Raw genomic sequence first — 24,013 nt, forward strand, 5'->3', positions numbered from 1 at the left:
GATGGTCTGGCTCTCTGTCCAGGGTGTACCCCACCTGATTGCCCATTGACTGCTGGAGGTAGTCACCAGCCCCCACGCGACCCTACATGGACAAGTGGGTTCAGACAATGGATGGATGGAAGGATGGATGGATGGATGTTTATGCAGATGTTTTCCAAACAGGTCCCAGCTCTGTACTCAGATCAGTAAATGTTTGCAGTAACAAAACTGACCACAAAGTGGCGCTGTTCCATCAGAGATCAACTTATGTGGTGATTACATGGATGGTGAGCTGAAGTTATGTGTGATGGGACACACACACAAACACACACACACACACACACACACAAACACACACACACACACACACACACACACACACACACAAACACACGCACACACACACACACACACACACACACACACACACACACACACACACACACACACACACACACACACACACACACAAACACACACACGCACACACACACACACACACACACACACACACACACACACACACACACACACACACACACACACACACACACAGTGCATAGTTTTTATGTATTCTGTTGTAAAGGCTTTGATCTGGTGTGGGATCAGGGATCCCCTGATGTTTGTGAACATAACATCTATGATAGCTTCCAGTCAGGTATTTGTAGAGCTCATTCTACTGAAACAGCTCTTCTTAGTGTCTCCAATGACCTTCTGACTCACAGTGATGCAGGGGACTGTTCGGTTCTGGTCCTGCTGGACCTGACTGCAGCCTTTGACACTGTTGACCATCATCTGCTAGAGAGGCTGAGAGACTGGGTAGGCCTATCAGGATCTACTCTGGAGTGGTTCTCCTCTTATCTGTCTGAGCATTCCTTCTCTAGCTGTCTCCAAGTGTAGGTCCTCCACCACCTCCCTCACCCATGGCGTCCCACAAGGTTCTGTGCTGGGACCTGTACTGTTCCTCCTCTATCTGCTTCCTCTTCAGTACATCCTGAACTCTTTTAAAGGAATCTCCTACCATTTTATGCAGATGACATCCAACTGTACATCTGCTTTAAGCCCCATGAGATGTCAAAGCTGCAGATGTTGCACACCTGCTTAGACTATATTAAAACCTGGATGGCTGGGAGCTTTCTTCAGCTGAATGAAGATAAGACTGAGATCCTCATCTGTGCCCCAGACAAGCTGGTTCCCAAAGTCAGAGACTCTCTTGGTCAGCATGCTTCTCGCACCAAACCCTCTGTCAGGAATCTTGGTGTGACCTTTGACCAAGCTCTCACTCTGGATTCCCATGTCAGGAATATTGCAAAGCTGAGTCCCATTCTGTCCTGCTCTGAACTTGAGACTGTTCTCCACACCTTCATCTCCTCACGCTCAGACTACTGCAACTCTCTTTTCACGTGTCTGAGCAGAACCTCCCAGACCCGTCTACAGGTGGTTCAGAATGCTTGTTCTCGGCTTCTGACCAAGTCCTCCAAACACACCCACATCACCCCACTTCTCCTCCAGCTTCACTGGCTGCCAGTCAACTTTAGGGTTCATTTCAAGATCCTAGTTCTGGTCTTCATGGACAAGCACCATCATACATTGGTGATCTTCTCAGTCCCTACACCCCCAGCAGGTCCCTGAGGTCCACTGGTTGTGCAGCGCACCAGGCTAAACACCAAAGTTGATAGCTCATTTGCTGCAGTTAAAAATGTAAAAAAAGCAAATGTAATGTTAAACACTCTGTGACACGTTTATAAAGAGAATAATAATAATGCTTTATTTAAGGGTTCATAAGATTTTCTGGCTCTATTTTTTTAAGCAAGGTGATAATTCTGATTTGTGTTTATTTTTAATTTTAAGGGATCTAGGAAGTTTTGGCTTGCTTTTAGCACCCCCTAGTGTCTGTTTGTTGAACCAAAAGCAAAACATATTTCCTTGCCGTGGTTTTGTTTTTTTTAACATCTTAGTCTAATAGCTGAAATGTCTCCCCAGCCTTGATTAGTGTCTCCAGGAGTGGTTCATCACCAAATTAAACAAATCAGCTGTGTTTATGATCTTAAAAAATACAGGAATTGTGCTGGCAGGAGACTGCAGCACTAGGTATGTCAGCTAATTTTATTCTACGTCCCATCAGAGCGGCCCGCCAGCCCGAGTTGCAAGTGGAATGTCCTGGCCACAGGGGGCGATAGGGGCTGGGTGGCCTGTCGTTAACCCTATAAAGGGTCACTTTAGAAAATTATTTAAAATGTGAAAAAGTTGTCTACAATTTTTACAAAAGTTGGTCATTTATTGCTTTCCCCCTAACTGCTGCCCAAATCCAGGCAACTGCTCGCTCTTATTTATGAAAGGTACATACATATAACACCTTTGCCCGTAGGTCCAAATTGAACCTTTTGACCGTATTCTTCAGTCAGGGTGGTGGGACGTGTTGCTTTAGCAATACATTTGATCATATTAATTCCATATGCCCTGTCCTGACATGGGTGGAACAGAGAAGTCCATCTTTGATGACATGCTCTCGTGCATGACATTTCCCCCTCTGAGAGACACAACAGCTCTGAGAGTTGTTGCTGATCTGTTGTCGATAAAGAGTTCATAAACAGTCATTTTCCAAGGGCCAGACAAATGTGCACACAGGCTATAAAAATGACAGACAGGCGTTGGGTGACATAACCCTTTCTAAGACTGACACATTATTATACATTTGGTCAGTGGAAGATTAGGACTGCTGCAGCAGTGCCAGTCTGTAGGAGGCACACTCTGACAGCCGTAACCCTTCCTTATCCACAACTGACAGGGACAAGAGGATAATGTCCCTGTCTCCTCTTGTTCTACTCAGTAACATGTCTAAAAACATTGAGAAAAGAATCCGTCCCACATTGTTCACTCTCTGTGTAGGTCTGCCGCTGCTTGATGAGCTTTGTTAGTCCAAGAAATGTCAGTTTTTTTTCCCTTTAATTCTTGGCTCTCTTTAGACTTCTTTTCCTTTGGGTTTGCATGTGTGTTTAATTTTCTTGCCCTTTCTGAACACGACAGGGCTGTCTTGCAGCTGTAAGGAGCAGTCGTCACTTAGCCCTCCCACGATGAAATGAGGCTCATCAGTTAGAAAATAAAACATTTGTGTGGATGCAATTTGTAATATTTCTATTTAGATTGATGAGACTCTGAGTTTTATTGAAATTTAGCAGGAGTAGATTAGAAAAGAGAGTTTTTAGGTGTTTCTGGAGAGAGTATACCCAAAAGAAAGTGTCTGAGTGGAGCTACTTGGTGGTCAGCATATATTTGACATTTACTCTCCTTACATCCTTGTAGTTCTTTTAATATTAGCTGTTATAATAGCTGATGAATTCACTTAATCAATAAGAATTGCAGTAGTATTTAGTTTGACAGCAACCATCTATGTGCTAGAATGTGTGTGTGTGTGTGTGTGTGTGTGTGTGTTTTGACTTGAATGCATGCCTGCTTTTGTGTAGGCATCGTTGTCGGTCTGAGCCATCATTAATTATTTAATAGAGAAAGCTTAGCGCATGTGCTGGTGAGGCGCGTTGCTAAGCAGGAGCTTCGGCTTGCCAGAGACATCTGTAAGAGAGATCATGAAAACAAGTGGGAGATAAGAAATCCAACGATTTTCACGGGAAGAGTGAAGGAGATGCAGTGATATGACCTACAGCTAAATGTGTCCTCTGTCTGCTTGGGAATAGACAAGGAGGATAGATGGTAGTAAATGAATACGGCAGAAGAAAAAAAAACAATATTTCCTGTTTTTGGAAAAAGAAAACATCTTTGGGACTGGATCAAATCAGAAACCTAAAAAGTTATATTTTTGGCTTTTTAATGGAGGCATAGTAGTGGTTTTGATGTTATTTTGTATAGAAAGCTTAAGAACAATAGGTTTGATTTAGAGCTGTGGGTGTTAGAAAGTGCTGAAGATGATGAGCCGCCAGGCTTATTTTTACCGGGTTCCTCCTACGGAGCTCCACCGCCGAAACCAGCTCCAGGCCGAACCGGCTAAGACCAGAGCTCTGCAAACCGTTATTGACATGAAGGTAGGACTACATGTGGATCTCAGATCCACAACAGGAAGAAATATTTTAAATAACTTGTAATTTAAGACAGTATCATGATTTTTCCCCCTTTGTTCATATGGTTCAGCTCTAACTAAATGCCAGTTTATGAGGTCGTTGGCAGTAGTTTGCATGCCCTCTGGTTTAGTTTGATATCACCTTCATGCCATTCAGAATCAACGGTACCATCAGACTCAGTAACAGAACTCCGCTTTCAAACATGGTCTTGTTGTGATGTTGCATCTGCATGGCAGCCATGTCCGAGTAAAGTCCATTATTGGCCCATGCAGAGTGGAGCACTTATTCAATTTGTTTCAAATGTCACATATGGAAGCTTTCACTCTCATCTCAACCCTTTGAAGCTGCTTGTGCCGTGAAAAAAATGCAGTTGACTCCACATGTGTCTGTGTGTAACACCCTCCCTTCCTCACACACACACACACACACACACACACACACACACACACACACACACACACACACACACACACACACACACACACACACACACACACACACACACACACACACACACACACACACACACACCTCATCCACACACACACATTCAGTGTTCATTCATTGAGAGCTTATTCCAAAAGGTGCTGCTTTACAGCAAGACCACAGATACTTGTCACACATATTCTGTGATTTTTCCGGCCATTAACAAATACAGTGTTGCAAAAGGGGAATTAATGAGAAGTGAAGGAAAAAGCAACAGAAGTGTTGGAGGGATTTGTCAAGGAGAAGAAAAGAAAATCAGAAGTATTCTTTGGAATTGCACCATTGGCAATAAATAAATAAATAAATAAATAAATGTTCATTTGCTCAATATTGATGAAATTGAGCACATTCCTTTGTTCTCTGCATGCAGAATAAATGACATTTTTCAGTGTTTGCAATGTTTTATAAGATGTGCAAATTTCTGTTTTGTATTTCCAGAACACAGCCCCCCCTTTCTGTTTTGACCCTGATGTTATCTGGCAGGTACTGTACTGAATGCTTTCCTTTAACTCAGCGTGGGCTAATGTTTAGCTATTTCATTTCTTTATCAAGTATTCAGTCTGGGTTGAAGTATACCAGCGTCAGCAGATAAAGTGTTACAGGTTTAAGGTGGACTTTATATTAGACACAACCTTTTTCCATAAATGGCTGCTTGTTTTTGTTGGTTGTGTCGTATTTCTTCCCTTCCATTTCCTTCAAACAGCTTAATTTGCAGAAATCCTCCTTGACTTTTTTCTCTGGGTGTCCATGTATCACGTAGATGCGTCTCCCTCAGCAGTGTGCTTGGCAGCGCTGATGTCAGGAGCTCTAATAGTGGTCAGATGCTTACATGCTGCTTGTGGTTTTTGCTGATGGCATTTTGAAATCTGCTTCAACTTATTTAATTGCCTTTCTCTTCTTTTCCAAGGTTTAGCATTTAACACATGTCTGAATCTATGCAGCTAAACAACCTCAGGACTTGTCAATGACAGATCCCTCCATTTCACTGTAGATACCCCAAAAAGAACATAAAAAAGAACTCTTCTGCACACAAATTATGCTTTCTCATGTGACCTCATGCAAAGCTGAACATGAAACTAGTCTCCTACACCTATCTCCTGCATTATCTTCTGATTGAAAATAGATGGTGAAACTCTAGGATTAGAAAAGTCTGACAGATCTACATCACACTGTGAATATTCATTCATGCAATCACCCGTCTTGACTCACGAAAGGGAATGCTGTTGTTGTTTTAGCGTATGGGAATTAGCTGGGGGCATTGCAGCTAGTTTAAGCTAACCATTAGCATTAGCACTTCACGACACGACAGAAGCTCCTTCAGGCTTGTGTTATTTGTGGAGATAAAACATCCACGTTGCAAGTCAGTGGTAGGGTTGTGTTGCTGTTATCCAATCAGAGACAAGATGTCAAAATATCAGGAAATAAGTCTCCAGAACCTGCCGTCAGAAGCTCAGCTGTGATGTGGGGAACTCTCAGGTCAGAGAAATGGTGCACTATTTTTATTTGTTCTCATTTTTGTCAAATTTATATGTTTTACATTAGGAAACAAATTTCTTTACCAACGAACAAAGCCATCCAAACCAATGTGCCCTAAATGTAAGCTTCTAAATTGGTTGTAACACCCTTGCCAGCCACAACTACAACTACACAGCTCCAGACCATCACACTACCACCACCATGTTTGACTGCTTTTATAGTGTTCTTCATCTGAAGTACGGAGTTTGTGATACACCAGATGTAAAAGGTTCCACCTTTATCTCGTCAGTCCATAGAGTATTTTTCCCAAAGTCCTGGGGAGTTGTGCATTTATTTTGGTCTGCAGAAGTCCTTGAAAGTCTCCTGTGATGCAATTTTGAATGTGGTTAACCCCAGTTAATTCATGATTTAACAAAAGGGCCTGGATTGTGAAGTGTGACCAATCACGTCACCAAATATTGTTGCATGGTGTATATGTATTAAGACATCACCATCCAGCTGTCTGATTATTACTACACAAGTCCTTGTTTTAACATTGAGTTTCATAGTTTTAATCAGCGCGTTGCTGACCTATTTGTCTGCCTACTGTTACTGGTGCAGGACACCAAGATCTCTTCCCTGGAGAGAAACATAAGAGACTTAGAAGATGAGGTCCAGATGCTAAAAACCAGCGGCCTGTTGCACCCAGATTACAGGCAGGAGGAGCTGAAGCAGGTGGAGGTCTACAAGAGCCACTCTAAGTTCATGAAAACCAAGGTAGAATACCTCTGCATGCCAAAATGTCGACATCAGGCTGCATGATCCAAGTGATGCACGATTTATACTACATGCATGTTTATTTGTTATTGAGTGTGTTATATGCATACATTGCACGTGAATGGAGAATGCATTATTGGTAGCTAGTTCTAGTGGTGCAGCTGCAGGAACAATCATCCTTAAATTTGAGCTTGTTCTACTTTTACGCACATAATTTTTGGAAGGCTTGACAAAAACGTCTCTTTCTGATGGCTTTTCATCTGAGCTTAAACACCACTACACATATGTACACATCTAATTGAACACTTGTTTTGGGTGGCTCAGGAGGCAGGCTAGGTCCTGTGATGGTAACATCCTGGTGTAAGGTTCTGAGCGCACAATATTTGTGAGACAGACAAACCACTGCATGTGTCACAGAACTGGATGCTTTTTTGAATGGATGGCTGTGGATTTTAGTGTAAAATGCTTTGATTGGTCAGTTAAAATAGCAAAAAAAAATAAAAATAAAAATCAAGAATAAAGGTTGGAGCTATTCATTTAACATATGGTCAACATTCATGTTTAGAATTAAGTTCCAGGTTTCACAGAATTTTGGTCCACATGTTGGAGATGGATTCGTGCTACATGTGAAACTGTTTCTCTTGGGTTCATTAAAGGCGCTCTTTGTAGGGCCCGCTTGTCATTGCTCTGAGGAAGTTCCAGATGAAATCATAAAAGAGATGTTTTTATGAATGGGGCTCTGACAGATGAATGTGAGGTTACAACGACGGAGAAACAGAGGAAGGAGCTCTCTCCTCACCCGCAATATACATCCCAGTGATGGCCTGGCTCGCTCTCGCATGTCTCATCTGTCTGCATACAGTCACACAGAAACAGAAAGTCGCCACACATGTGGATGTGCACACATTCACTCTATATGGTTGAAGTGTTCAGGGTCCTGGTGTTTCAGCTGTGGGTGTGACTGGTGTTGAGGTGCGACTGTCATGAGAGAAACCGGAGATGGCAGCATCTCTGTCCTCTCTGGTTTCTTCTCTGGACTTTGATCTGCTCAGACACAAGAAAATGGTTCCTGGTGAATGAATTGTTGGGATGGTAAAACTATTTATAAAGAGAATAATAAAGTGTAAAAGAATGTGGTTGTGATTGTGAACAGAATGTGTGCTTTAGTTTAGTGCCTTGCTGTCCTCCTGTCTCTGTGTCTTTGTAGGAGCAGATATTGTCACCATGTGTGTCTTCCATCAGACCAACTCCCACCTTCCTTCTCCCCACCCAGCAACCTTGGATGACTGAACAAGCAGAAGTACCATCTCATTAGCCTCTCAACTGTCTTGTTATCTGTCATGGTCTAGCAGAGGTTATTTGCTTCTTAAAGGGATAGGTCTGGTATTTTGATCTGAGTTTCTGTGAGAAATTTATTAGCTGTTAATATTTTATTTGTTGTAGCTCTTTAAATGACCTCAGTTAAGAGAAAAATTAGATTTTGTTCTGACTGGAAAAGTGGATTGTTACCAATTGTAAACAACTTTAAAGTGATGATGTGTACCTGTTGTATTTTTGTTGTCAAGGAAGACCTTACCAGCGGATGGCCTTTAGGGTCAAAAATCCCTGGGAGCACAACTTCTAGCAAAATGATAATGACCATCAGACTCCCTTTCATCACTTGCAAAGAGGCTCCTGTAGAAGACATTGTGTCTAATAAAGGGTCGCCTAGAGACTCAGACCTGCTCCTATGTATTTTAGACCCGATTTTCATAGTTATTTTTCAATACTGGGCATCATTTAATTCATTTTCAACAACATGTTGATGGATATTTCCAGAGATTAACAGTAAAAACTACATATTGTCTCTTTAATATTAAAATACGCTAATTTATAAACATTTACAATGTTGTAACCTTTGCATCACATGGTTATTTATATGTATGCACATAAAGATCTAGCTAGCACGTTCAGCTCAGATTGGGAATTCACTTTGAAACTGGCCAAGGTGTAACTAGCCATTAGCCTATCAATCCAATCAAAACTAATATCTAAACTGAGATTTTCAAAGAGGTATTTATATTAATTGTTCATAATGTTCCAAAATTTGTCAACTATTCATACAATTTAAAAGTAGTTTTTTAGAATAATTTGAACTCCATTGTGTGTTTGTTTCCTCACTCTCAGTTTTCCTCTGTACTCTCACCCTCCTTGCTCTTTTGATTACTGTTGTTTTTATCCCACATTCTGGCCTTCTGTTCCTCATTTTTTGTCCTAGGATCTACCTTGAGTTCACAGTGTGACATGTTTTTGGCTATGCTCTGATTCAGTTAGACATATCCCTTTTATGAAATGAGGCTTGCTCATTCAATTAGAAAAATATCTCTTTGAATCAGCTTCGTGCATTTTTTGGCACCGGTATCTGGATTCAAATTTTCTCTACATATCTATCCTCTGCCTAGGAATCCTCCCCTCTGTTAGCGCACTTGATTTCCTGTGTGGTTTTCTGTTATGTTCCCCATGGTTTTCTTTAACACAATCAGTCTGTCTCACCACATGATTTTCTCCTCTTTGGCTGTTTGTCTTGGTGTGTCCAGACAACTGACCTGGAACTTCATCCAGAGTGTGGACTGATATAACAGGGCTGGGTGATGATTTAATCCTGTAGGATATACGCTTTCCAGTTCAACTCACAACCACATGAATGACATATTTAGATTGTAAAAGCTGAGTGACATAATGCTTAACATCATAAACATGTCAGTTTTCTCAAAATATGGAAATTTTGCAAAGTATCCCTTTAACACGATTTAGAATGATATATTGTGTGTGATTAAAGGCATAATATGCAACTTTTTCATATTTTAAGTCATTTTCTTGAGCCAGTATGTGCTAAAACAACCCTTTACAGTGTAATGAAACGTCACTCAGACCTTACCGCCCTCTGTGGCCAGAATATTGCACTTGCAACTTCAGAGTGACGGTCTGGTCCCAGCTGGACTTAAGGCGCTCACACATTAGCGTCGGCACGGTTGGGGGGCTGGATGTGTGTGTGTGTGTGTGTGTGTGTGTGTTTATACACATGATTGTGTGGATGGGGCTGGATGGTGTGAGTTTGGTCTCGAACAGGCGGTGTGATGTTCACATACTGCTTTCATGTACACACTGCTTTCTCCCCTGAGCAACTGTCTGCTCGCTTGGCAAGAGCTCCGATGCAGAGGACAGGCACACACACACACCCACACACACATACACACACACACACACACCAAGCTTTACCTCTTCTTCCATTCCCACTGAGCGGCAGCTTCATGCTACAGACCGATAAGTTTACTCAACAGCATCCTGCATGAAAATGAATTGCGCATTCGGGAGTCCGCAAGCTTCCTGCACATTTCCTGCATGTTTTAGATTGTGGACACAGCTGATTTCTTTAATTTAGTGATGGGCATCTCCTGTAGAAACTAATAAAGGCTAAGGAGACATTTCAGCAGAGTGAAGAGATAAGTTTCACTTTTGCTTTGACTAATGAACACTAGGGGGTGCTAAAAGCCAAACCTGAAAGTATTTCTTTAAAAAGATCACTGACAACATTGCTACGATTGTTAAAGTTTATGTTTAGAAGCAATAAAAAGTAGATGCATACATTTATTTCCGTTCACCTTAAAGATTTTCATTGGAAGTGTGCTTGTGTGTGTGTTTTTTGTGTGACTTGTCAGATAGAGCAGCTGAAGCAGGAGCTGAACAAGAAGGAGTCAGAGATGCTGGCCCTGCAGACCAAACTAGATGCACTGACCAATCAGAACTCAGACAGCAAGCAACACGTCGAGGTGTTGAAAGAGTCACTCGCCGCCAAGGACCAACGGGCCAACACGCTGCAGACAGAGGTCAGAGTGCACACAGTCATGCACGCAAACACACTGTAGTTATGCTAAGAATGGTTGTAGTTTAACTTTGTCATTTAGACACATCAAAACCTAAGGACATGCTTTATATTTTTGTATTAGATGAAAGAAATCTGCCTTCTGATTTTTTTCAGTGTATTTGTTTTTTGATAGAAATAAACTGTGAACAACATCATGTCTTATTCTAGCGTGGCTTCTTCTCTTTTGTTCCTTTTCTAATGGGTACTGAGGTGGGTGGAAGCTATCTATGTGTGTGGTTCTGAGTCCACCAGCAGGTTTATACACATGATTGGGCGAGTCAGCAGGCTTAAAGCTGGCAGCTCTTTTCATGTTTGAAGTATTTTTTAGCTCTATGGCTCTAATGATTTTTATCAACACTATTAAGGATGAAAGTGGATTGTACAATGTGCATGCAGCATGATGTGTGTGAGCATTTAGCATTTTTTGCCATCGCTCTTTAGACTTGGAACTGATACTTCAGACCTCTGTGTTTGGCAGTTGAGAGTGACCTGTTAAGTATGTCCACTCATCATTACAGGAAGCAATTTGAGCCAAAATTAGGCCTAATTGTCTTTACATGCGCAAAGAATTTTGGCTCTAGCATTTAGCTGAATGCATCATACTTGAAGGAATTGCTTTTCAGTGGGTGGTTTTATGTGTGTCCTTGTTTACCAGACCCAACAGCAAAGCTGCAAAGGCAACAATGTGTGTGTTTGTGTGTGTGTCATCACAGAAAATGCATTCCTGGGGACACCTGTGGTAATGCCATATGTGTGTTTTGATTGCTTTAAGAAACATTAATGAGTCATTTTGCTTTTAGGTACATTTTGTTGTTCAACCATGCAGGAATGTCATTGACATTAAATAGAAGCCAGGTGTGAAGGTGAATGCAAGCTTGATCCATGGATTCAATTCGACCTGCATGACCTTTCTTTGTTTTTGTCCATTAAAATGAAAAGAAACAAAAAAATCGTAACTTTCCATGCACAATGTTCAGAAGTCTCTCCAAGAGGCACAAAGTGACAGACTCATAGTAAATCTTTCTTGAAACGTTTTAGGACATGAATAAAATTACAGCCACTCAACACAAAGGTCCTAGAATATTTTCAAAAATCTCTTTGTTCCATTTTCAATTTGTTGCCATCAGCCGCAACCTAGAGAGACACAGGTTTGCCAACAAATTATACTGGTTAGCCTGCCTGCCAAGGTAAATTGAGCCTCTGAAAAATATGCTGTACCAGTTTGACTTGGCTGTAACCTAGCTGTGACAGGACGCTTCAGGACAGCTTGACCTTTTGCATGTTGCTTTATGTCAGCTAAAAAACCCTTTAAAACATTAAAGGGACGTATTTCACATCTACAGTATTCCATTAAATGTTTTAACCAAATTGTGCTTTCAACAGGGTAGCTGTGATGTATGATAACATTTCTATGAATGAGTGTGTGTGTGTGTGTGTGTGTGTGTGTGTGTGTGTGTGTGTGTGTGTGTGTGTGTGTGTGTGTGTGTGTGTGTGTGTGTGTGTTTGAGGCTACTCGTCAAAGCGAATGGAATAATTGACTGAAATGTTTTTCGTTTCGGGTGCATCCCTGCATCTTGGTGCTTGACTTTTCACTTCCTGTAGGCTGCTGCACAGGACGTGTAATCAGATCCAGATTACCACAAACACACGTACACAGCTGCACACATGAACCCATACACACACAAAAACATATGCCGTCAGTTCTGATTACTCCACTCTCATCTCCGGCCTCCAGTAATTTTTCTCGCTTTTGAAGTGGCATTTTTTTCCTCCACTTGAGGATGACTCGGGTTTCCTCGGCTAAGTGGGCAAACCAGAGGATGAGTAAAGATCTTTAGTGGGCCAACCATGGATCTGCATTCTTTTGCTGCCTGTCAGTCATTCGGTCATTCTCACAGGACGCCGCTTCTCCCCTCAGTCCTCCCATCCCTGCGTAGAAGCACCGCATGTTCTAGTTTCAGCTAAAGTTTCGAAACTAAAATCAAGTCATCTTACGTTGACATTTTTCTTACTTATAGTTCTACATTAAACTGTTAGTAAAGTTTAGTATTTAGTTTGAACATGATATAAGCTTATTCTCGAAGGGCGGCTTCATATCAGAGACATTCTTCAAGTACTTCACATCAGGATGGGACTAAGAAGGGACCTGGCTTCAGAACAGAGAAGGCACTGTAAGCAAGGGAATGAGGAAAATGGAAGCGTATTTATTTGTCAGTCAAAGTTAAGGACAGCTTCTTAATGGATGTGATTGAATCTGTCTTCAGATAACTGGAAAATGTGGAAAATAATGAGTGTGCACTTGTGTGCGAGCTTTGTAAGTCCACCGCAGTCTGTGGAAACTCAAGCCCTTTAATACAGTAGATGTGTGTGTGTGTGTGTGTGTGTGTGTGTGTGTGTGTGTGTGTGTGTGTGTGTGTGTGTGTGTGTGTGTGTGTGTGTGTGTGTGTGTGTGTGTGTGTGTGTGTTCCCTGCCCTGGTCAGGACAATGGAGGACTGTAATGATACTCCAGCAGATCGGGTAACCAATCAGAGACCTTCCTGCATATTTAACAACCGGGGGACAAAAGAACGGCCCGAAATTACACCACCAGAAGGGTTTGACCTGGTTTTGGTTTTCTATAGATTATTTTTAATATGATGATTACTTCTGGAAGAGAAGCTGAAAAGCACTCTAATAAGAAATGTGGGGCAGTTTGATTTAACTGTAGAAGATGATTGTATATATGAGACTTTTATAATGTTACTAAGCAGTGAGGAACAACATTCAGTAGAAACACTGTGTTTATATATATATATATATATATATATATATATATATATATATATATATATATATATATATATATGCTAAGATGACAATGAAGCAAGTGGGAGTGCTAATAAAACACCCCCCTTCTCACTCATTTGAAAAGTATACACCATCTGTATTCTTTCTCTTTTATTGAGACTCAGACGAGATGTCTGGAGTTCTGGACAGAGGTGGAAAGTAACGAATTACATTTACTCACGTTACTGTAATTGAGTAGCTTTTTTGTAAATTTATACTTTTTAAGTCGTTTTTAAAATCTGTACTTTTACTTTTACTTGAGTAAGTTTTTAAAAAAGAATTGTAATTCGCTACATTTTAAATCATATCCGTTACTGAGTAAAAATAAATTGTAGGCTTAATAAATTAAAAATATTACGTGTAGCAGCGTCGGAACAGAAAGAGACACCTGCATGAGCGCCACGTCTAAACCGGGTGGGCTACACGCTTTATGATGAGGACAAACAGCCATTTTTACCGCAGTTTTGCTCAAAAACATCAGTTCAGTCCCTGTGATCCACTCGCTGTTTACCTCCTCTCTCCCTCCTCTCCTGTGGGTTGGAACCCGCACCTTCGCGCACCGGTGTGACGTCATCAGAATTCTGCTCGGTTCGGCAACCAGACTCGGTTCCGTGTTTGAAATGTGTTTCCTTACCGCGCACGGAAGCGGCAAAATAACGTTTAGCGCTCCTAACAAGTGGATTCTCAGCGCTCTGCTCATAAAACAGAAGACCTGCAGGCCTCTGTGTGTTAATCCTGATACTGTTCAGGTGTAAACATTGTGCTCCATCCCTGTGTTTGAACTCAGAAGTTGCTTCTTGATGCCACAGATATGTGATGATTTAGCTTGTTTCTTTATTTTACTCCAGAATAAGAGATTAAATTATTAAAAAAGCAGTTCAGTGTAGTTAAATTAGTCATTCAAATGATTCTAACATGCTGCTGCTGCTGCTGTGTGTGTGTGTGTGTGTGTGTGTGTGTGTGTGTGTGTGTGTGTGTGTGTGTGTGTGTGTGTGTGTGTGTGCGTGCGTGTGTGTGTGTTTGTGTGTGTGTTACACATATAGGACTGCATGAGACAGCATGGCTTCATCAAATCCATGCATCCTATATCTTGGCTGAAGTAATGGCTCAGGAAAATAACTTGTATTTAATAAACAATGACGTCTCTGCAGTGTTTATGATAATGTTTTATCTTATATTGGACCTATCTTTGGTCTGGGAGGTGTAACTTATCATGATACACGCCTTTTAAAACATGTTAAAGTTTTACAAGAGGAGATAAATGCATGAATTTGAAGTTCATGTTTGGAGACCAACCTTCACACTTTGGAGGCTCATGCTGGTGAGGAGACACCATTAGTTCTAGTAACACCTGGGCTCCCAAGGCCTGTTCTGACAGGATGTACGTTACGGGACCCTTAAGGATTCCAGTTGGATGATTGGAGGATTATTTAGGAAGATTGGGATGAACAAACTGGTTTCAGTGGTGAAGGGTTAAAGGTATTGGCTCGGCATTAAAATTGTAGAAATGCAAAATAACTACACTTTATTATCTATATAAACATGTACTGGGTCCAGTTTTTTATTTTATTAAGGACTTTTGTCATAAATCATTACAGAAAATCCAAATCCTCTCCTCCAGACAGTGAAGAACTGTGTTTCGCATACGTCACTCCAGCACGTAAAACAAGCTAGCTGCTGATGCTAATATTGTGAATCACTGTTATTTGTTTACTTTGATGCTCCTAATTATTAGGTAAAATTGCGTTTACAGCTGCAGCAAAAGGTCTGAGCCATGTGTCTGTGTCCTACACACATTTTTAAATAACAGGTCTGATCTAAAATAATAACCTACATCTATAAATCCATCTAGAACTGCACCGCTACTTCTGGACTCCAGACGAGTCCCGTTAGCATGACTGCAGCAAAACTAACCGTGTTCGCTCCGGTAAGGAAAGAACAAGTCCTTTGGGAAAGCTACGACACACACACGCACGCACTCACACACACACACACACACACACACACACACACACACACACACACACACACACGCGCACACACACACACACAGATATAATCTAAATATGATCTCTATATTTCAACATTAGAACCTCCATGACATCTTGGATTAGTGCAAACAACGAGTTGAGCTAAGGAGTTACTGCAACATCAGGAAGATTTATTCTGGTAAATTGTTGGTTAAATATTTTCCAGAGTTATGTCAATAAATACACACAGCAGTAAAACTGTAGATTACTGAACTATATTGGGACACATGATGGAGCTAAGACCAGCTGAAAACTCATCAGCTTAGAGCTCCCAGTGGAGCACAGAAATGAAATATTTAAGAAAAGTAAACAAACTGTACCGATTTTGGTTCTGAAGATGAACAGAATCCTCCTCTATGTCCAAATCAGGTCACAGGTCTTCTGAGTCAAACGGTCTAAAACATGTCTGCACCTCTGGTAGTGATATCCAGCTGGCGGGGTCGGAGTTCGGTTGAACTTCTCCAGTAATCTAATATCCGTTCTCGTCGCCGTTTCCCAGAGAAAAAACAAATCTGATGGACTAGTAGAGGCTTCAGAAGCTACATCTGATTGATGACACATTGTTCTCTGCTATAACGCTAACGCAGAAACAGCGGAGCCAGGCGTTGTTTACTACAGCTGTTTCAGCAGAGCTCCATGTGAAACGTCAACTGCTGCCCAGGGCTTAGACCGGAAGTTATCGTAGTTTCTGTTTTTCCTGCGCCAGTCACAAACATCAGATTTTCTTACAATTCCAGCCGTCAAAATCCAAAAACCTTTTTCATCTGAGATTTTAATACACATTTACACGTGCTGTTCAAACAAATTTTGCCTCTGGCCGATATCTTTAAATGAGTGAGTGAACCCACTACCAAAGATGAACTCTGCTAACTTTAAAAATCAGCTGCTCTAAATAAGCATTCAGGGAAAACTCATGGGCTTGTGACTATAACCTAATTTATGTTACTAGTTTGCAGTGTAACTGCCTTTGTACTTCAATATGCATATTTGTTCATTTAATTAAAAAAATGGCCACTTTGACATTTATACCCCATTGTCTTTTTTTAACTATTCACAAGAACCCGTCCTTGCACAGTCAAAAAAGTAACTAAGTAACTTTTACTCTGACTACATTTGAAATAAGCTACTTTTTACTTTTACTTGAGTACATTTTGAGGCAGGTAATTTTACTTGTAATTGAGTAAAATTTCATTAAAGTAATTATACTTGTACTTAAGTACAACATTTTAGTACTCTTTCCACCTCTGGTTCTGGAGGCCATACTGTTTAAGTGTAAAAATGTTCTTATTTCAGTTTTATTCATAGTAATGCAATGGCAGCGTGTGTTTAATACGCTTCTTGTGTTTTTTGTTACAAACTTTAGTGTCTGCCAGAAGACCTTTTCTGAGTTTTGATATTGAGGTTGAAACATAATGACTGCGTTTACATGCAGCCAGTAACCCTTTTAAAACCCGAATATTCGCAATAACCCGGTTCCGCGCGGCCATGTAAACACCGCCAAAAACCCGGATATGCTCATAACCGGGTTTTTAAAAACCCGGTTACTACATCTGGGGTAACCCTTTTCTAACCCAAATGTTTGTTCGTGTAAACGCATATCAGGATATCCCCATCAAAGCGTGTGTTCTGCGCATGCTCTGTTCGCAAGGAATCTTGAGGGCCATTCCCATTTGTACCGGGTCGGCCCGGGCCGGGTAGCGTAGGTTGTTTACATATCTGGGTGGCCTGGTATTTTTCAGGGCCAACCAAGGCTCATTCTCAGCCCTCTTCTCGAGGGGGTCTGCTTCAGGCCGACCAGGGCCAACACACCCACTGCTGACAGTAAATTCACACCTTCCATTAGAGCAAGCCTCTGATTGGTGGGTAGAATCAGCCCGCATGGGCTTAAGGCAAGGATGTGTGGAATCAACCGGGCCAGGCTGGGGCCGACTGGGGCTACCCGGCCCGGGCCGACCCGGTACAGATGGGAATGGTCCATTGGTCTTTTGAGTAGCGAGACGTCTTGTATGCGCCAGAATACCGGAAGTAAACAACAAGTTGGGAGCAACATGGCAAGTCGCGGCACAGCACCACACTTTTGGAGTGACGAGAAAACCTCTGTCTTCATCGGTCTGGTGAAAAGTATTAACATTATGTCTTTTGTTGACTGCCAAAAGTACAGAGAAATGGGAAACATGTTGTTGTTTTCACAGATACTGAACAAGAAGAACCGGAAATGACACATATTGCGTCTTGACGTAGTCCATACGTCCTGACGCTACCCCAACGTCCGCATTTAAATCGGGTTATGCAAGTTAGGGGTAACTCTTTCTATTTATGTTTGTAAACGGGTTATTCTGATCAACTCAGAAACCCGAATACCGACCTTAACCCGATCATAATCCGGATATTGGCTACATGTAAACGTAGTCATTGACTTGAAGAAGGTAGATGACTCAAATGACTTACTAACGTTGACCACTGTGACAATGATGAATAGTGAAAACAAGAAAAAATGAAAGAGTCTTTGGCGGGAGAAGGAATGAATCATGTACAGTTGGAGTGACACGAGTATGTGAAAGTGAGAGAATTTAGTTGCTTGATGGATATAAATGGTTTACAGCTTTTGTCAGTGAATGATGCAAGGATATGGTGTGTTGTGCTCCCTGCTGGGCTATTTTTTGTTGATCTTTCCTTGTTCTGTTTGCTGATTGATGGCTCGTATCGCCAGTGAGGCAGAGAGAAGATGTAGTCTCAGCCTGGTTGTGATCCAATGTAGACTATGCTCCTGGTGTGTTCTTTCTCCTTTGTGCCTCATTCATTTTTGGGGTTTTTTTGCCTGGATTTTCTCAACTATCATCTGGTTTCCTCCCCTTTTCTATCATATTTGTTTTTCTCTCATTCAATCGTTACCCTCCAGCTGCTAATAATACTACATTTAAGGATTAGCAGCATATAGAAAATAAGTGATACTTTGAGGACTAGAGATTACTTTATAGCCATTAGTTGAGGCTGGAAAACTTCTGATCCATTCTTGTTTTAGTTTGACCACTAATGATTGATTACACGTTGATTCCTGGACCTTGTGATTATTCCCAAGTGTCATGGAACCATTTTAAAATGACCTCATCTGAACCTGCCAGACCGTGGTCATCATTCTCAGGCCCAATGGCCCAATCTTGAGTTCTTGGACCAGTGTGGTTTGGGATTGTATGTGAATAGTGCAAAACTGAGCCCACTAGAACAAACATGGCTTATTCCAAAACAAAGTTCCTGCGAGTTCTTCAGAGACCATGTGGAAAAGCCATAAACTGGAGTTGCTGGGGTCAGAATAGAGATGGGATATTTAATGGTTTACGCAGAGAATTAGGGAATTATATGCATTACAGAAGGAATATGGCTGACTACTCTTGTGCAAAAACTAAGTGTAGAAAGTTAGATTAGGTACATTTTATGTGAGTAATGAACATCCCACAATAAGGTCATTGGGAAGGGTGCGGGTTCTCTCTTCTCATGTTTAGCTTTTGATTTTAAAACTAAACAAAAAAAAAGTGCATAAACACAATGGGTTTGCTTGGGAAAACAGTGAGGCAATGATAGAGAAAGCCTGAGACAATAAGGGTCTGTATTTATTCTGACCTGTATGCTCACATCAGGGTCACTCTGACTGGCTAAGAACACTTAACCTCTAATTTAAGACTTGCACACAAAACCATAAAATAACAGACACAAACATTTAGTGCCACAATAGTCAGGGAGGAGTTTTCAACCGTGACTGGAAAACACTCATTCTTTTGAATAAAATATATGTGAATAAACTAAAAAATAAAATAAAATAAATAAATAAAGCTGAATGTAATTTTAGGAGCTCTGCCTCTCATTCATCGATAGCGAGTACAATCTTCAGCCCTCAAACTCCAGGAAGGAACAAAACGAGGAAGCAAACATATTTGGAAAGATAAATTAATAATAATTGTCTCAAGGGATTCCATTTCCCCCATTTTTAACCAGGTGATTTGATTTAAGACAACTAAGACAACACACCAACGTGACCCCAAGATGACTTTGAATCATCTTGGGGTCACATTGGTGCGTTGTCTTAGTCGGTCATTGTAAACTCTCAAATTATAACCAAGAAAAAGCAAACACATGGTTAGAAAAGTAAAGCAAAGTCTGTGTTTTGCAACTGAATGCCTTTGGTTGCTTTATAAAAGCTAATAGCTAAACACAGGAACTAGCACACGTCCTCTGAACTTCCATGGGCTACTAACAAGACCGTCATTATTAATAAGTCTCACTAAGAGCTTTTCCTTTGAGGGTGTTGAAAACATTGGTCTCACTGCTGCTGTGTTAAGCATTTTTCTGGGTGCGGGTGGTGGAGAGTTTCCTGATGTTTCCAATCATCATCTGACATGAGAACTGCTTCAAGGGTGACAAGAAGGTGTTACAAAATCTGATTAGATTTTCTCAACAAATGACCAACAGCAGCCTTTCTACTCTCGTGGACATTTACACCAGTAGATACAGAAGCAAAAGAAAAACTATGATGGACCCCACCCATCCAGCCTGTGAACCTTCCACCCTTCTTCCTTCAGGCAGGTGATAGAGCATATTTCTGAAATGATGTTGGATGGCAAGAAATGAATCTGAATTTGTTTGTAATACTTACATGTTTTTGGATGTGGGTTTAGGGCAGACCCCTCATAATGTAATTCTTTCTATTTGTACCTTTTTAGTTTTTATACTAGGATAACACACACACACACACACACACACACACACACACACACACACACACACACACCACACACACACACACACACACACACACACACACACACACACACACACACACACACACACACACACACACGCACACACAAACTTGTGCAATTGCTAGCCAACTGAACAAATCTCCATCGAATGTGGCATCAACCAAGGAGACGCCCTGTCCCCACTGCAATTCTGCACAGGTCTGAACCCCCTCAACCAAATAATCAACAAGACTGGCTATGGATACTGACTCAAGAATGGAACCACAATCAGCCACCTCCTCTACGTGGATGACATACAGATGTATAACAAGAGTGAGCGGGACATTGACTCACTGATCCACACTGGGATCTACAGCATGGATATCAGATTGTCATTTGTACTTGGAAGTGTGGTCAGATGCTGACAAATAAAAGGAAGGCAGTCCACACAGAAGAGGTCTCACTCCCAGCAGGAACAATAGCAGACATTGAGGACAGCTACAATTACTTTGGTATCCCACAAGCAAATGGCAACCTCGATAAGGCCGCAAGGAAAGAAGCAATAGCCAAGTACCTACAAAGAGTAAGGCAAGTCCTAAGAAGTCAGCTCAATGGCAAGAACAAGATCCAGGCAATAAACAGCTACACCATGTCAGTAATCAGATATCCTAGCTGGCATAGTGTATAGGAACATCTGTGCAGATTGGAAGCCCCAAGTGGGAAACACCTTCTAAGATGGTAGAGAACGAGCAATCCAAGCTCCTTTGGGACTTCCAGATCCAGACTGACAAAATGGTGATGCGAACCTACTGGGCATTGTGGTGGTGGAACACCAACAGAGGACAAACGTTGTGGTTGATGTGGCGATACCAAGTGTTGGCAACATCAGGAAAAGGAACACGAGAAACTAGAGAAGCATTACTAGCCTACATGTGTGAAAAATGTCATTAGTTGTTTTGAATGTGATTTATTAAACACAGGACCTACTGACATTTAAATTAGATTACTGCAGGTCCCTAAAACATCTGGAAAAATGAAACCATACCACATATCAACTGCTCTTTTTTACCACAACTATACAAAAAGCATTTTTATGGAGCTCACAGAACTTTTCACTTAATTATTAAACACAAATCAATATCTGACATCTAGTGTAGACTTCTACTTATGTGCCAGATTAGTGCGATCATAGAGAAAGGTCATAGGTTGTACGATGTAGATGTCATCAGAAAAAATTATGACTAAATGAGAAAGTGGTAATGATGGAGAATGCTTGCGGCGTCTTTTCCTTTACACGTGTGTATCTTACGTGTGTGCCTGTGTGTGTTGAAAGGTGCAATGATGATGGATAGCATGCATTCAAGCAGCATTATGCATTGTGGTGGAGAGACTCCCACAATGTATGGGTCAGCTATTCGTACGGTCATGTTAAACCAAAACAACGACTTTAATGCTTTGGAAGACATTAGTCATTCATTCTGATGACAATGACTGCTTTGTTAGTCATCTTGGTATTGCTTTGATTGCCTGTATGTGTACTTTTTTCCCTTTTTGTCTTGTTTTATATCTGCATTTCCCATGTTCTTCATGTAGCCTTGGGGCAGGCAGCTGCGTTGCAAAGACTTTTTCTTAACAGATGTGGTGTACAAGGAGACAATGCCCCTCTCTCCACCCTGCAGCCCCTGCTGTGAGGCAGTTTACATCCGCCTGTTATGCTGTGGTGGCCCTGAGGTGATCGGTTCATTATACAGTTCCTGATCAGAGCTCAGACTGTTTCCTTAACCCAGCTTTAAAGACAACCCTCAAATGACACACAGCCTAGGCCCCAGGACAGGGAATGTCTCTCATTTCCGCAAAGATCAGACTGGGTGTTGTCATGTCTGAGAGGGTCGTTGGGGGTTAAGAACAAACTTTCTGCTACGTGATGGTTTGTTTGGTATTTCATTTAAGTTGTTGAGTTTAAAAAGGGAGAGAATGGCATTGCAGGCTTGTGAAGATATGCATCCCTCATTCATGAATGCTGTTTCAAGGCTTCATTCATGCCTTTGACTTTGTAATTTTCATCTGTTGTCTCTCTCTCTTTCTGTCTCTCTCTCTCTCTCTCTCTCTCTCTCTCTCTCTCTCTCTCTCTCTCTCACACACACACACACACACACACACACACACACACACACACACACACACACACACACACACACACACACACACACACACACACACACAAGCATCATGAATAAAACACTCTAGTCTGCATTATTCACCAGGTCTTAGGCTGTGAACTTTTATAATGGGGTCCTTCTGACGTCTACTAAAAGTTTCTGTTGCCTCATTAGGAAGCCATGAATTATTTGACTCTACTCTTTCTTTGATCAGCGTGGAGCATATCTAAAGTCAGATGGTAACACAAGTGAAGCAGATCACAAATAAATTGGTGTTAAAGATGTACAATATAAATATATAAAAAAACTGTTATTGTTATGTGTAAGTGTGCACATTTTGTATATTGTAATAGCTACTTGTACAGTAGTAAATGATGGGTGAAGCCAATAATGAATACTCTCCAGCCACTTTAAAAGAGCTTAGACTTAAATGCATGTCGTGGCTGCCGTGTGATTTTGGTAAAGGTATGGAACACTGAAAAAGTATTTTTTAATAATTATTTTTGATTATAATCTGTCACTGTGAAATTTTCATGCAGGCTGAACATGAAAATAGTCTCCTACGCCTATCTGCCGCATTAGCTTCTGATAGAAAATAAACAGTGAAACTCTAGGATCTGAGAAGCCCGACAGATCAACATCACACTGTCACTTAACATTCATGAACTCACCCATCTTGACTCATGATTGGAAAAGCTGTTGTTGGTTTAGCATCCAGGAAACTGGTTAGAAGCTAATTATTATCATTAGCAACTCCACCACACAGCAGAACACCTCCAGTGCTTGTGTTTTTTGTGGAGATAAAACATTGGTAGAGTTGTGTTGTTGTTAGCCAGTGCAAGGCGAGGTGTCCAAATCTTAGGAAGTAAGACTCTAAATCTGCCGTCTGAAGCTGTCCTCTGATGGGTTATTCTGCTGAGCATTTGTTCACCCGTGTACGACTTACAAGGCATTCATTCCTACTAGAGACCAGGGGTCTCATTTATCAAACATTGCGTCGAATCCTTACTAAAACCGTACTTAAGCTCAGCAAAAAAAAAAAAAATATATATATATATGTATATATATATATATATATATATATATATATATATATATACATATATATATATATATACTTAAGCCAAGCAGGTTTGTGATCTATCAAACATGGAGTACGCACAGCTGCACACAATCTCCGCTTCATTAATCAGAGACTAACGAGAATGTTTCTCAGCTGCATTTTAGTCACATCCCGCCCTCACCACGCCCACTTACTGCCGTAAATAATCAATGCAAAGTGCCTTGTGGATCTCATGCATATACATAAGCCGGCTGTTGCAGCACTCCGCCAATGACAATGGCGACTGTAGATCAAGGCAGATCAAGGAAGCACAATTTCACAGAAACAGAAATTCAGGCACTTGTGCGTGAGGTGGAGAAATGAAAGGAAGTGCTTTTGCAAAACAAATAAGAGAAAATCCACGGAGTGGCACAACGTTGCTGAAGCCGTCAACTTTGTGAATTCTTCAGAGAGATCTGTGGCGGATATAAAAAAAATGGTCCAATCGGGATTCGATCCCCAGGCTCCCAGATGAAAGTCACGCATGC

At 41.2% G+C, this 24,013-nt stretch overlaps 1 protein-coding gene across 3 annotated transcripts in view; it reads left to right on the forward strand.

Annotated features, from left to right (window-relative positions):
• LOC107391005 (ERC protein 2) overlaps window positions 1–24,013 on the forward strand; it is a 300,921-nt gene that overhangs the window by 37,424 nt on the left and 239,484 nt on the right. Inside the window, exons 5-7 of one of the 3 annotated variants that reach the window (XM_054745980.2) lie at window positions 4,977–5,021; window positions 6,615–6,770; window positions 10,469–10,636. In XM_054745980.2, coding sequence (XP_054601955.2) covers window positions 4,977–5,021; window positions 6,615–6,770; window positions 10,469–10,636 — 369 coding nt within the window. The remainder of the gene's footprint in view (window positions 1–4,976; window positions 5,022–6,614; window positions 6,771–10,468; window positions 10,637–24,013) is intronic. The other 2 variants (XM_070545069.1, XM_070545070.1) reach the window with 2 other exon arrangements.

The sequence above is a fragment of the Nothobranchius furzeri genome, chromosome 15 (genome assembly GCF_043380555.1).
Source record: "Nothobranchius furzeri strain GRZ-AD chromosome 15, NfurGRZ-RIMD1, whole genome shotgun sequence".
Lineage (NCBI taxonomy): Eukaryota > Metazoa > Chordata > Actinopteri > Cyprinodontiformes > Nothobranchiidae > Nothobranchius > Nothobranchius furzeri.